This window comes from Gambusia affinis, linkage group LG03, assembly GCF_019740435.1.
Source record: "Gambusia affinis linkage group LG03, SWU_Gaff_1.0, whole genome shotgun sequence".
In the NCBI taxonomy this organism is placed as follows: domain Eukaryota; kingdom Metazoa; phylum Chordata; class Actinopteri; order Cyprinodontiformes; family Poeciliidae; genus Gambusia; species Gambusia affinis.
Window position 1 is genome coordinate 545667 of NC_057870.1, and position 12929 is coordinate 558595.

The 12929-nt window shown below is 38.4% G+C and overlaps 1 protein-coding gene across 1 annotated transcript in view; it reads right to left on the minus strand.

Moving 5' to 3' along the window:
- Positions 1-12929, minus strand: part of LOC122828235 (AT-rich interactive domain-containing protein 3A-like) — a 45057-nt gene continuing 32128 nt past the window's right edge. Inside the window, exons 4-6 of the mRNA XM_044111627.1 lie at positions 12276-12517; positions 7107-7196; positions 1-3363 (exon numbers count right to left, since the gene is read on the minus strand). Coding sequence (XP_043967562.1) covers positions 3206-3363; positions 7107-7196; positions 12276-12517 — 490 coding nt within the window. The 3' untranslated portion in view covers positions 1-3205. The remainder of the gene's footprint in view (positions 3364-7106; positions 7197-12275; positions 12518-12929) is intronic.

Consider the following 12929-nt stretch of genomic DNA (forward strand, 5'->3'; position numbering starts at 1 on the left):
ATTGAAATATTAGCTACCTTCGACAGAAAAAAGAGCCAATTCTATGAAGTCAACATAGCAGTTTAGCTAGTTTTGATTTAAGGCATAGCGAAGCAGTTTATCATGATTCTTCCAAAGTGATGAAATAACAAACTGCTGTCTTATTTTTATTGTTAATGTGTTTCTTCCTATTGAGCAGTGAAAGTAAATTAAAGATGTTGCATATCTTTTCCTTTAAGTATTTACTTACTGGAGGGTTTTTTGTTTGTCACAGCTAACAGTTAGTTCAATTCTAGACTTTCCCAAGATTGGGGGGGATCCGGTGTTTTGACTATCAGTGCTACCTCATCAAATTTTCCTACCGTAGCACAGATAGATAGCTAAGTCTATCTGTCGGTGCTACGCGTCCAAAACTGCTACCGTTATGTTTACAGCAGGTTGTGTTGACGTTAAATATATTGGATAATATTATTTGAGTGACGGGACTGAAGTGGAAGCTAAAGAGTTATAGTTAGCAATGCTTGGAACAATTTATATACATGAGAAACCACAAGAAGATCACTTCCTTCATCTGAATATTCTACCTGTTTAAAATCAAAAGCTATAAATGTTTGCACTAATCCTTTTATGAGAATATTCTACGTTTTTAGAAATATTTTAAATACAGACGTGTTAGAATAAAACAGTATCAGACAGGGAAAACACGTTTTTATTGGAATTCAATTAAACACAAACATCCACAAATCCAGATCATTGCAACTCTCTTTTGCGTATTAATCCATTGTATGACGGTCTTTATCAGAAGCAGCACAACCACAATGTGTCCACCGAACTGCACAGGTCACTGTGTTCCTGAAATGATAGGATATGATTGATATACAATCATATTACACAGCTTCAATCTCACATAGTATTGCTGCCAATGACTATTCAGCAAGGTTTAGTAAAAAAAAAGTGTAATTAAACTAAAAATATTTTAAAGTATATGAACAAAATAGCCCACAAAACAATGTATTTTGTCCTGTTTAACCACCAACCAATGACTTGTTTACAGTAGTAACAACTTTGCAGACAACAAACTATAGCCATTTAAAAATATATTAAGCTGCCTGTCATGTAAACTAAAAACCTGAAGTAATAGAGCAGCTTAATGAAAACCAGGTATAAAATAAATTAAATGAAGCTTACCGTAATCTGCGATGATATAAAACACATGAAACGAAACTTCCACAGGTAGGACGGATTTACAAGAAATCTGCTGAGTCAGCAGTATGTAACGTAGCATCGATGTGCGCATTACCATAAGGTAGGATGGATTTATGGGTAGCACAGATAAACAGAACACCTGTTCTAGATAATCCAACATTTTGAATAACCCTGATTTTAGGTCGGAGCGGTCGGACATTTTATTTAATACACCACACAGGCAGGATGATCGGTTGAAATTATTGCAAGTGTCAATCTTAGGACAATCTTAAAACATTCCAAGTTCTAAGAAAAAAATCGGGGCAAAAAATGTTAAATTGTGCCATGTGAACTGGGTGTGTGTGTAGGCGTGTACATGTATGTGTGTATGTAGGAATGTATATATACCATATGAAGATGATTTATTTATTTATTTTTTGCACTTATACCAAGTGAACTTGGTTTTGGTGCTGAGGATTTTTTTATTGCAAGGTGTTATGAATTTTTCAACCAGACAGTATATCAGTGTATTATACTTTCTCTATTTTAAAATCATTAAGAAAATCATTAAGTTTACAAAAGAAACTAATAAAACAACAAACTGTGAAGCTAGACAGTTTATTATATTCATCAATATATGTAAAAAAAAAAAAAAAAAAAACTGACAAGACATGCTTGGTTGTAGCAAGTGATATTTGTCTCAGAAACACTTACTGACATTTTTCCATCATCTGTTCACAACTTCATCTAATTATTTCCAAAGATTGAATCCTTGCCATGTTTTGTAACTTCCCTATTGATTATCATTCTGCTGATAAGTCATGCTTAAAATTAACACTATGTTAAAAAGCCATAGATTTTTGTCGGTCCTTGACAAAATGACATAGCTACTGAAAGACACACTAAAGTGTTTTGGTACAAAGTTCAATTCTTTGGAGGACCCAAACTGACAAAATGTACAATCTTCATAGAATGTAATATTTAATAAATTAGCATGAGTGCCAATAAGTCTTGTATGTTAGATTAAAAGTATCTTTTGAAAATAAGCTTTAAGCAGGTATTACACATATTCTTCACTGTTGATGTACAGCAGGGGTCCCCAATCTCGGTCCTGGAGGGCCGGCCTCCTGCATGTTTTAGTTCTCTCCTTGGTTTAACGCACCTGAATCAGATGATGGCTTGTTAGAAGGCCTAAGAAGAACATTGACAAGCTGAAAAGGTTGTTGGTGCCACCAGGGAGAGAACTAAAACGTGCTGGATGCCGGCCCTCGAGGACCGAGTTTGGTGACCCCTGATGTACAGTAATAATCTAATCTTAAATGCCATAATTTTATTAGCTGTAACTAAGAAATTATTAAACCTAAAAACTGAAAACATCTGTGTAATTAATCAATAATGGGTTTTTATTTGTAAACTTTTATAATTAAAATTCCCATTGATTTAATCAAATGAGGATGGCTTGGCTGCAATAAGAAAGGTAAAAAGAATAAATTCTGGAAAGTAAAGTATGTGATAAAAAATCTCTTTATAATGACTTGATATGATGACTTAACTATAATAATAATTTAATAATGAAATAATAAATATGAATGTAATAAGATAGTATGATATTATAGTGAGATAGTAGGAGGTAAAGCAATTCTTTCAAAGAATAATGTGTGTTTACTACAATACTCTTTTGAGTGGTAAAAACGTCTCACAACATTGAAGCAAAAGCCACGGTAGAAATTTTTGTAATCAGTTAATTTGAGCAACGTTTCTAATGAGCACATGAAACTAAATGGTTACAAAAGTCATTTTGTAAGATGTTTGCAGTGCAGCTGTGTTTGATGCGTTATACTTATGTTCATGTTTCTTTCTTCAAAGGCTAGTAAGGAAATTGATCAAAAGTGTTGCAAAAGTATCATTGGTGTATATTGTGTTCCTAAAATCCTTCTGGAATCAGGGGTAGATGGCCAAAAAGCTTAAAAATATCACGGTGTTGAAATGTTCTTTTTGTCTTGAAGAACAAAGGAGCAAATTCTAATTTGGCCCATTCAGGTCACTTGGAAGAGTTTCTTTGTCCATGAAGAGAAACGGTAGAATAAGAGAAACAAGAGGGTTGGAAAAATGTTGCCCTGGTCTTTTCTTCAGTGTTACTCTGCTTCCTGCGGTGTTCCATAATCCCTGCAACTGTTGACTGCTGGGAAAAGAGGACGCCTAAAAAGAAAAAAATGAAACATGTGTTGTAGATGCCATACTCTCCTGATGTAAGAATCTGTTTGCTTTACTTACAATCATTACAGTCAAGATTTTCTATTAAACATCTATAGCTTGAAAACAAAGACGACTAATTCACCTTACTTAACCTTACAGCAGTTTTTAGCCCAAGAAAGTGACCTAATGATTATTTTTAGAACAAGAAGTAATGATATTTATTATAATGCTCTTTATATCCCAAATTGAAACCTCAAGGGCACATTCACACAATGATTATGGCAGGTTACTAGATTGCAGCTACAGCTGGTCTGGGATAGGCTAACAGAAGAGACACTGCAATTTCGCGCCATCGGCCCTTCTGACCAACAGCAGCAGGAAAGATGCTCAGGGACACAAACAACAAGGATGAACAGACCAGGAATTGAACAGGCAACTTCTATGCCGTCACCACCATTGCCATGGTGGTATAGCCCTTAAGGAGTGGGACAATGAATTACTGACAAGGATTTACTGCCGGGTTAACTCCCTCACTTGTCCATAGAAGGGAAGAAGTGCAGAAATACAGGGAGGAACAGAGGTTTTGAAAAGGTGACTGTAACTTCTTTTCTCATGAACTACAAGCTGCACAGACCTATGCTATATCTAGAGAAACTCATCCATGTGTTTATCTTTAGTTGCATTGATTACTGCAGCATCTGTCATGTTGAGAGGTTACCAACATGCAGCGTCTTCACAGGTCTGTCCAACAAATCAATCAAACAGCTGCAGCTGATCCAGAATGCTGCTGCTGGAGTTCTGACTAAAACCAGGAAGATAGAGCACATATCACCAGTTTTAAAGAATAGACTTTAAAATACTGTTAGTTTATAAATCACTGAATGGTTTAGCACCACAATACATTAAAGATCTGCTGCTGTTGTATCAACCTTCCAGAACCCTCAGGTCTTCTGGTTCTGGTTCTGCTCTGCATCCACAGAACCAGAACCAAATGAGGAGAAGCAGCATTCAGCATCTATGCGCCACAAATCTGGAACAAACTTCCAGAAAACTGTAAAACAGCTGAAACACTGAGTGCCTTCAAATGTAGACTAAAACCCACCTGTTGAGAGTTGTATTTGAAACATAACCATGAAACATTAATCAATAATCTGATGCGTGTTGACGTCACTTGACAATTACTGACTGTATTCTACAACTTTGTATTATTTTGTGTAAAGTGCTTTGAAATGCCTTGTTGCTGAAATGTTCTGTACAACTAAACTTAATTAATTGAATGATTGTGTTTTACAACATATTGAAACACTGTCTAAGAAAATTGACCACATGATGCAGGACCAGGTATATTGTTTTTCCTCATATTTTTCCATTGTTTGTGTATTATTTTTTGTGCCATTGTTTTTTAAATGAACATTTTCTACAAGCTAATGTTTTTATTCTTTGTTGCAAACTGTGATGGTAAAAGGTATTTACTTGTTTAGCTCTTAATAAAGTCTGCAAAGTGCTCCACACTGAATTCAGTTATTCATCCAGTCCCAATTCCTTGATTCCTATGGAATTTATTATGATCAGTTGTTGTTAACATGTAAATTGGTCACTCTGAAATATGATTTGCTAAGTGATTAAAAAAAAGTCCTGCTAAAGGGCAATAGTCTTGTTTTTTCTACCTCAAGGTAGAAGTAAATTACAAAAAGTGGAAGATGATTATATACTAATAACATAGTGTATTAAACCCAGTTTGTGATTAATTAAAACTTTTCTGTAGTCGTGAAATCTATAATGAAGTTCTATAAATTTTGGTTTGGCATCTTTTTCAGCATAAAGCTTTGGTCTCAAACTGCCGTCCTCAAGGGCTGGTCTCATTCAACGTTTAGATGTTTCTCTGCTTCAGCACACCCAGCTCCATATGAGCTCATGAGCAGAGCTCTGTAGAGCTTTACTGCATGCTAGTGAGACAGTTTAGCCATTTCATTCAAATGTGTAGGAGAATGGAAACATCTAAAAGTTCCAGGAATCTGACCCTTGAGAATGCTCGTTTGCGAACATTGCTATAAAAACACTTTGAATCATTACTATAGGTTAATGTTTATAAACAGCTCATTTGGATTTATCACTGACTGATTCTGTCACGATCCGTGTTTTTCTGTGTATTTATTTTGAGTTTTCTGTGCCTCTGAGTCTCCGTGTTGTCCTGTCTCTGAGTCTTGATTGTTCCCAGGTGTGTCTCGTTTCCTTGATTATCCTCTGTGTATTTAACCCCACCTGTATCCTTTGTTCCTCGTCGGGTCCTTGTCGCTTGTTGTGTCATTCTGTCTGCCAGTTCGTTTGCCACAGTTCTTCTCGGTTGCTACCGGTGTGAGCCCTGGTTTCTGCTCAGCCATGCTGCCTGTGTTTGTGGACTATTTTTGGACTATTATTTATCATTAAACAACCATCATCTTGTTACCTGGGTCTCATAGCTTCTACCTCACCACCTCACACCCGCACCTCATGACAGATTGACTGATTAGTTGCTGCACACATACTTTTATAAGCTGAGTATTCCTTAAATTGGAATACTGCAATACATTTTGCATAATGTATTCCAGATTTGTACTAAAGCAGATTAAAAATGACAAAGTTGGTTTCCTAATTCAGAAGCTACAATCAAAAACCAACATCAGCTTCAGGATAAATGCAAACTTTAGTTTGTTTTCAAAACAGTGCATATATATTTTGGCTCAGCAGGAGCAGTCTTTCAGCACAGGAGCAACACGTTGAATCGTCAACATTCCAGTGTGGTCTTGTAAGGCCAAGGTAACAGTGAGTGTGTGGCAGGTCTGTATGTCTGTAATTTTGTTTTAATTCAAAATAAAATGCACTGAATACAATTATATGTTCAACTATAAACTGGCATGGTTAAATGGTAAATGGACTGAACTTATATAGCGCTTTTCCAGACTTTTGACCACTCAAAGCACTTTACACTAGAGTCACATTCACCCATTCACACTCACAAACACACACCCATTCATACACCAATATGCAGACGAGTAGGCAATTTGGGGTTAAGTGCCTTGCCCAGAGGCACATTGACATGTGGCAGCAGGAAGCTGGAATCAAACCTACAACCTTCCGATTGCAAGACGACTACTCTACCATAGAGCCACAGTCAGTTATCACTAAAGTTGTCATCATGCAGTAGGGTTATTCATATGTTAATTAGGATGTGTTATGAACAGGTTTAAGAACACCTGTACTCCTAACAAGTTAAGTCAGGACAGACAAAATGAAAAAATCATCAGTGTACAAGAATTTGTACTGACTGAAAATAAACCTTTCGTATTTCCAGACTAGATGCTAAAAAGGTAGTTATATCTGTCGATCGATCTATCCATATAGATATATACAGTATATACACATGTATACATATGTATATATATATGAATGCAGTGTTATGCATTTCCTATAGTCATAAATGCATAATACCCCCTTTAAAAAGAAGACATACATTGGATATGAAGGCTGCCAAATGTTGTACGCTCTCTCTCCCACAGACACACACACACCAAGCTCCTTCGAACCTGAAATCCAAAGGTCCCTTTTTAAGATTTCTAACTTTTTAAACTCTGTAGGGCAGCTGCTTCATCAGGCTGGATTTTATAGAAAACACATCAAATTGTGTAAAGGGCCCAGCACTATGGTGCTGCTATAACTTATTGAGTTTCCTTGCTGCAATTACACCAGCAAAAGACTTCTCTATTTACCTGTGTAGACAACTCCATTTATTTCTATTGACATGTTGATGCTGTTAATGCCGTTGGTAGACAGGTTCAATATGGACTCTTGTCTATCATCTGTCAAGAGAGAAAGCACAGAGGCAGAGAGAAAAACTCAATATGAGCATTTAGAAAAGAAATAGAAAAAGCAAGAGCAGTATTGCGAGAATTTGGAGAGTGACAGGATAAGAGATTTATTAAGTGTTCTGGAGACACAAGTATAAAAAGATGTGAGTTATGGACAACCTCTATCATAGCACACAACCTGGGAACTATTACAAATACAGTTACAAATGGTTCATATTTTCTTCCAAGATAACTTGCCCCCCCAAAAAAACTAAAGGGGGAGATTTTTAGGATTCAAGAACTTAGCTCAGTCCAGAAATTGCTTTTCCATACAAAATGTAATGATTCTGTTTTAGTTCTTTTTGGGGTTCATGTTGTTATGTGTAGCTGTTATAAGTTAGCATTGTATTTTGGTACATATTGTTATGTGTAGTGAAGGGTTATGGGCTTGTAAACACTGTTTCTGTTGAGTTTACTGTGTGACACAGAGCACTTCTACAGTGTCATAAAAATTAACCTTTGCGCTGATGTCCGTGCTGAGTCCACTTCAACTACATGCTGACCTCTTTGAATGCTCGAGTATATTGGGATCTTTAGAATCCACAACTATGGCACCATCCTGGTCAGAAGCCACCATAGTAGTAATTCACAAAGAGGGTAAGGATCCCACTGACTGCCAGACCTGTATCACTGCTGAGATCTATGCATACTCACAGTATTCCTAGCAAGACAACTTGAATTGATCATTCAAATCAGACAGGCTTTATGTTATGCTGAGACACACAGTGAGAGGATAAGAGACATACCCACACATGCCTGCAAACACACACCCATACATATATGTGTGTTCAAAGTCTCTCTACAACCTGCTGAAGGTTTAGAGCTGGTCCATGAGGAAAACCACACTGCACTTCCTGAATCCAAAGTTCAACTATCCAACAAACCCTCCTCTCCAGGATCCCTGAATAGACTTTACCAGGGAGGCTTAAGAGTGTGACCTTGTAGGTGGGACACACTCTGCGGTCCTCCTTTTTGAAAAGGGGGATCACCATCCTGTCCTGCTAATCCAGGGGAACTACCCCCAATGTCCATGCAATATTGCAGAATCTCATCCACCCCCAGGTCTTTGCCCCTGAGGAGTTCTTTATCACTTCGGCGACCTCATCCCCAGAGATGGGAGAGCCCAACCCCTAGACCGCAGGCTCTGCTTTCTAAATGGAAGGCATGTTGGTGGGAAGTATTCTGCCCACCTGAACACAACGTCCTGAGTTGAGGTCAGCACCACACCATCCCCACAACAAACAGTGTTGGTGCTGTACTTCTTTCCCCTCTTGAGTCTCTGGATAGTGGACCAGTATCACCTGTGCAGAAGTCTTTCTCCATGGTCTTTCCAAACTCCTCTCATGCCCAAGTATTTGCCTAAGCAACCACCCGAGCTGCATGCTGCTTGGGCTGTCAGTACCCATTGACTGCTACTGGAGTCCCACAGGCCAAAAACGCCCAATAGGACTCTTTCAGCCTGACAGCATCTGTCACATTTGGTGCCCACCAGCGCAGTCAAAGATTGCGGCAACCAACAGCTCAGATAAGCAGCCTCGACAATGGAGACGCGGAATAATGATCCTTTCAGACTCAATGTCCCCCATCTACCCTGGAACGTGTTAAAAGTTCTGCCGGAGATGGGAGTTAAACTGCTGTCTCACGGGAGTTTCTGCCAGACGTTCCCAGCAGACCCTCACAACACATTTGGGCCTGCCAGGTCTGACCAGCATCCTCCCCCACCAGCGGAGCCAACTCACCACCAGGTAGTGGTCAGTGGACAGCTCCGCACCTCTCTTCACCCGAGTGTCCAAGACATACGGCCGCAGATCCGATGAAACGATGACAAAGTCCATCATCTAACTGCAGCCTAGGGTGTCCTGGTGGCAAGTGCACATATGGACACCCTTATGCCTGTTCATTATGGACAATCCATGATGAGCACAGAAGTCCAACAACAGAACACCAAGCATGTTCAGATCAGGGGGGCCCATTCTGCCCAGCCACCCCCCTCCAGGTCTCACTGACATTGCCCACATGAGTGTTGAAAGTCCCTCAGTAGAACAATACAGACACAGGTGGGATTAAATACACAGTGAAGGTAATCAGGGGAAACAGCACACAGCTGGGATCAATCAGGGGTAGATGATACAACACAGGAACTAAATTGACACACAGAAAACCAAATCCTCACAGTTTTAGTACATTTTCAAGATATAAGTTGAACTTCCTAAAGGGTGAATGTTTTCCTACTAATAACTCTGCACTCCAAATTACAGAAAATGACTTGCCCTTCCCTTTCTTTAGAACAGAATTTAAATTTTAATACAAAGTAGCATATATTGCCAAGACTTATATATTTCTTTCAGAGTATTCCAGTCTTTGTTCATCTGGGGTAATGTACACCCCAGAATCTGTATCAGGTTCCATCTAAGACAGAAAGAAGGGTGTCTCTGGCTCTACCCAATCTAATGCATTATTACTGGGCAGAAAACTTTCACAAAGTAGTTTTTTGCTTCAACAACCAGATGCTGGCTGGTGCCAATCAGAACTGAATGCATGTAAACCATCATCATTCCCTGTATTTGTTACTTCAAAGCTCCCTCTCTCCCTTAAACAACCCTTTTCATGAAATACTTCAACTTAGATATGAGTGTAAGGGGGCCATATAGGGGAGAAAGTTATGACAATTCCAAGAGCTCCTGACCAACAGGGGGCCCTCCACAATTTTTTTTCATAGAAATTAAAAAATTGTCCCTGTCAATTACAAAATTAATCATATTGTTTTTTCTAAAATAGCTTTTAGCACTATAAATCAAATGTTGCCCCCCCCCCAGACCAAAAAGCACACATGAACCCCCCTGGATCTGCATGAAATGATTCGTTCCTGCTTGGAGCGCTTGATGGTGACGGCGTTCAGCAGCAGTCAGTAGATGACAAGAACTACTGTGGCAATTACTATGTTGCTAAAAAAAAAAATAAAGTAGATTTTCAGGAAATAGAGAAAGAAAAAACCAAGAGTGTGAATTTATAACCCGGTTTTTCTCTGAGAGGTTGGTAGACTGTGTGAAATTATCAACCATTTAACATAATTAGCTCAGTTTCAGACTACGAAGGAAAGAAATTACCATTATATTCATATATTGAAAATGTACCTGCACCTCTTACCACATTTAACAACAGATGAGTCAGTCAGCAGCAGCTCTAACCCTCGTCCCTCCTGACTTGTCCTCTCCTAAGTGAAATTAAAGCTGCAGAATGTAACTTTTATACATTTTTTTTTTCTAGAAACAACCAATCAGAGGCAGGAGAGTTTTAGCGCTGTCAATCACAATCTCATGTGGCTGCTCATCCTTTCTCCATCCTACCTCTGTATCTAGCAGAGCCTGTTGTGAATAATCAATCTAGTTAGCATAGCTACCAATGACAGCAGATAAACATTTTCCTGTAATGATAAGTTGTTTTTCCACCATTAGTACATGTAGCAGTGAGTGAATGAGGCTGATTGACAGTCCTCCTGGTTCTGATTGGTTGTTTTGTTTCGGAACGTTGAATCACTTTAACCAGGAATAGCAGCTCAGGGAGCAGGTGTGTCATGTTGTGAGGTGGTGGAGGTGAGGCAGAAACGCAGATGGACCGTTAAAGTGAAATTATGAAGTTTAATGACAAAAAACCAGAACGCAGGGAACAGGATACCACAAGGGAACAGGACGACGAAGTATGACAAGGATCCGACAAGACACAGAGACACAGGTGACATTAAATACACATGAGGTAATCAGGGAACGAGACACACCTGGGAACTAATCACGGGGAGACAGGATAACACAGAGACTCAGACACACAGGAAACTAGAAATAAACATACAGAAAAACACAGAACACGACAAGGTGGAGTTTTATCTTTTCACAGATGATCTGTAATGGTGACAGCTTTAACAAATATGAAGAAAACATGTGTTTTAATTAACGTTATATACTGCAGCTTGAATAAAATGCAACTACATCGCATATTTTTAAAAGTCTGGATTGCTTCATGAATATATTTTGCATGTTGCCTTTTACTGTTGCATTTCAATAATAGAAAAAATTATGCAACCTAATTGCAAACTGCATGCAGACTGTTGGATGTAAAATTCACAAGCAGTAAATATTGTGCTATTGAACCAAAGAAAGCAAGGCAAGCCTTTAAAACTGTGACTCTTTTGATTGGTCAGATAGACTATTTCTAAAAAAAATACAAAAATATTATTATTTATTATTATTTTTTTGGCATGGGGCCCAACATTCCTGGCAGCGCCCCCGTATGAACGTAATGGAATTGTGAGCAGACAGGTTAGTAACTCACTTTGAAAACTTTTGCAAAGGAATTTTAAGCTTGGAGATAAGTCTGGTAAGCTGCTAGTGCTGCAACTTAAGGGCGACCAAGCTGCAAGACCAATTTATAGTATCAAGTCAAAAACAGATCCTCTCTTAACAGACAGCAATATAGAGGCAAGAAACGGTGAAGCTGTGGATTTGGAGTTTTGTGCCGAAAGTGTGAAACACTGAAACTACATAATATTAGCTTGTGAAGTGAACTTTTCCTTCCTGGATTATGATAATAATAATAATAATAATAATAATAATAATAATAAAGTTCATGCATGGCTAAACTTTTACATTGCACATTTAAAAAATAAAGTGTCAGAATGTAATTTTATGTGTTTTCGAAATAATCAGCTGATCTGAGTCTTTATCATTATGTCACAGTGAATTTCTATAAAACAAAATGAGGTTCTACATTGATGAGAGTTTCTGCTCACAGCTCGTCTACAATACTGAGAAACAGAGCGGATAATGGAAAAGCTCACTACCTGTGCTAGAACCGTATTACACACTAACCGGCTAGAGCGCCACTTGCTGGCGGAAAAGCGCCTATAGTTACTTGATTGTGCTATCAGTTGGTACGAGGGTCCTGAATAATACTGGCTCTTTAAAACTTAATGAGTTGAAATGTTTTAGCACAAGTATCTGTCTTAATCAGATCGCAAGTTGGTAACAAGTATCTTACCTCTTTTGACAGTAGGGGCCTGGGTGATATAGTTGCTTTGGTGACAAAGCATTGGTACATGTGGTTGTATTTTTGTTGTTGGAAGAGAAGTCTGTGGGTCTGCGACAGAATAGCTGAAGATGGTAGAGCTGTAGTTCTGCCTACGGCTCTCCCGACGGTTGCTGTCTATTGCTGCTTGAAGTTCACCAGGAGAGCTCAGTCCCTGCTTTTCACATTCATATGGATAGAGGTACTTCATATACCTGGATCAAACAGCACACAATTTCCTTTGAACAATGAGGCATGTTTCAATATGAGTTTGTAGTGTCAAAATACTATCTGAGTGTTAAAATGTACTTGTAATTTAAAAGAGGATTTTCCCACTCCCCTTACTGAATCGGTTGTGGAGGAAATAGAAGAATGGGTTAGGGTAGTGAGGTAGTCAGCTCTATTTTCAACAAACCAGCACAGAATCACACACCACCACGCATTCCAAGTCAGTGTAAAGTGAAAACAATTTCTAAGGTAGTGGACAACCCATGAAATTCAGTTACAGTTCTAAATATATTTGATATATTAGATATATTTGCCTGGATCAGGCAACAGTCACACATAAAAAAAATTTATTTTTGGCAGACCAACACTTCTTATAGAAAATGTAGAATGAGGAGAAGA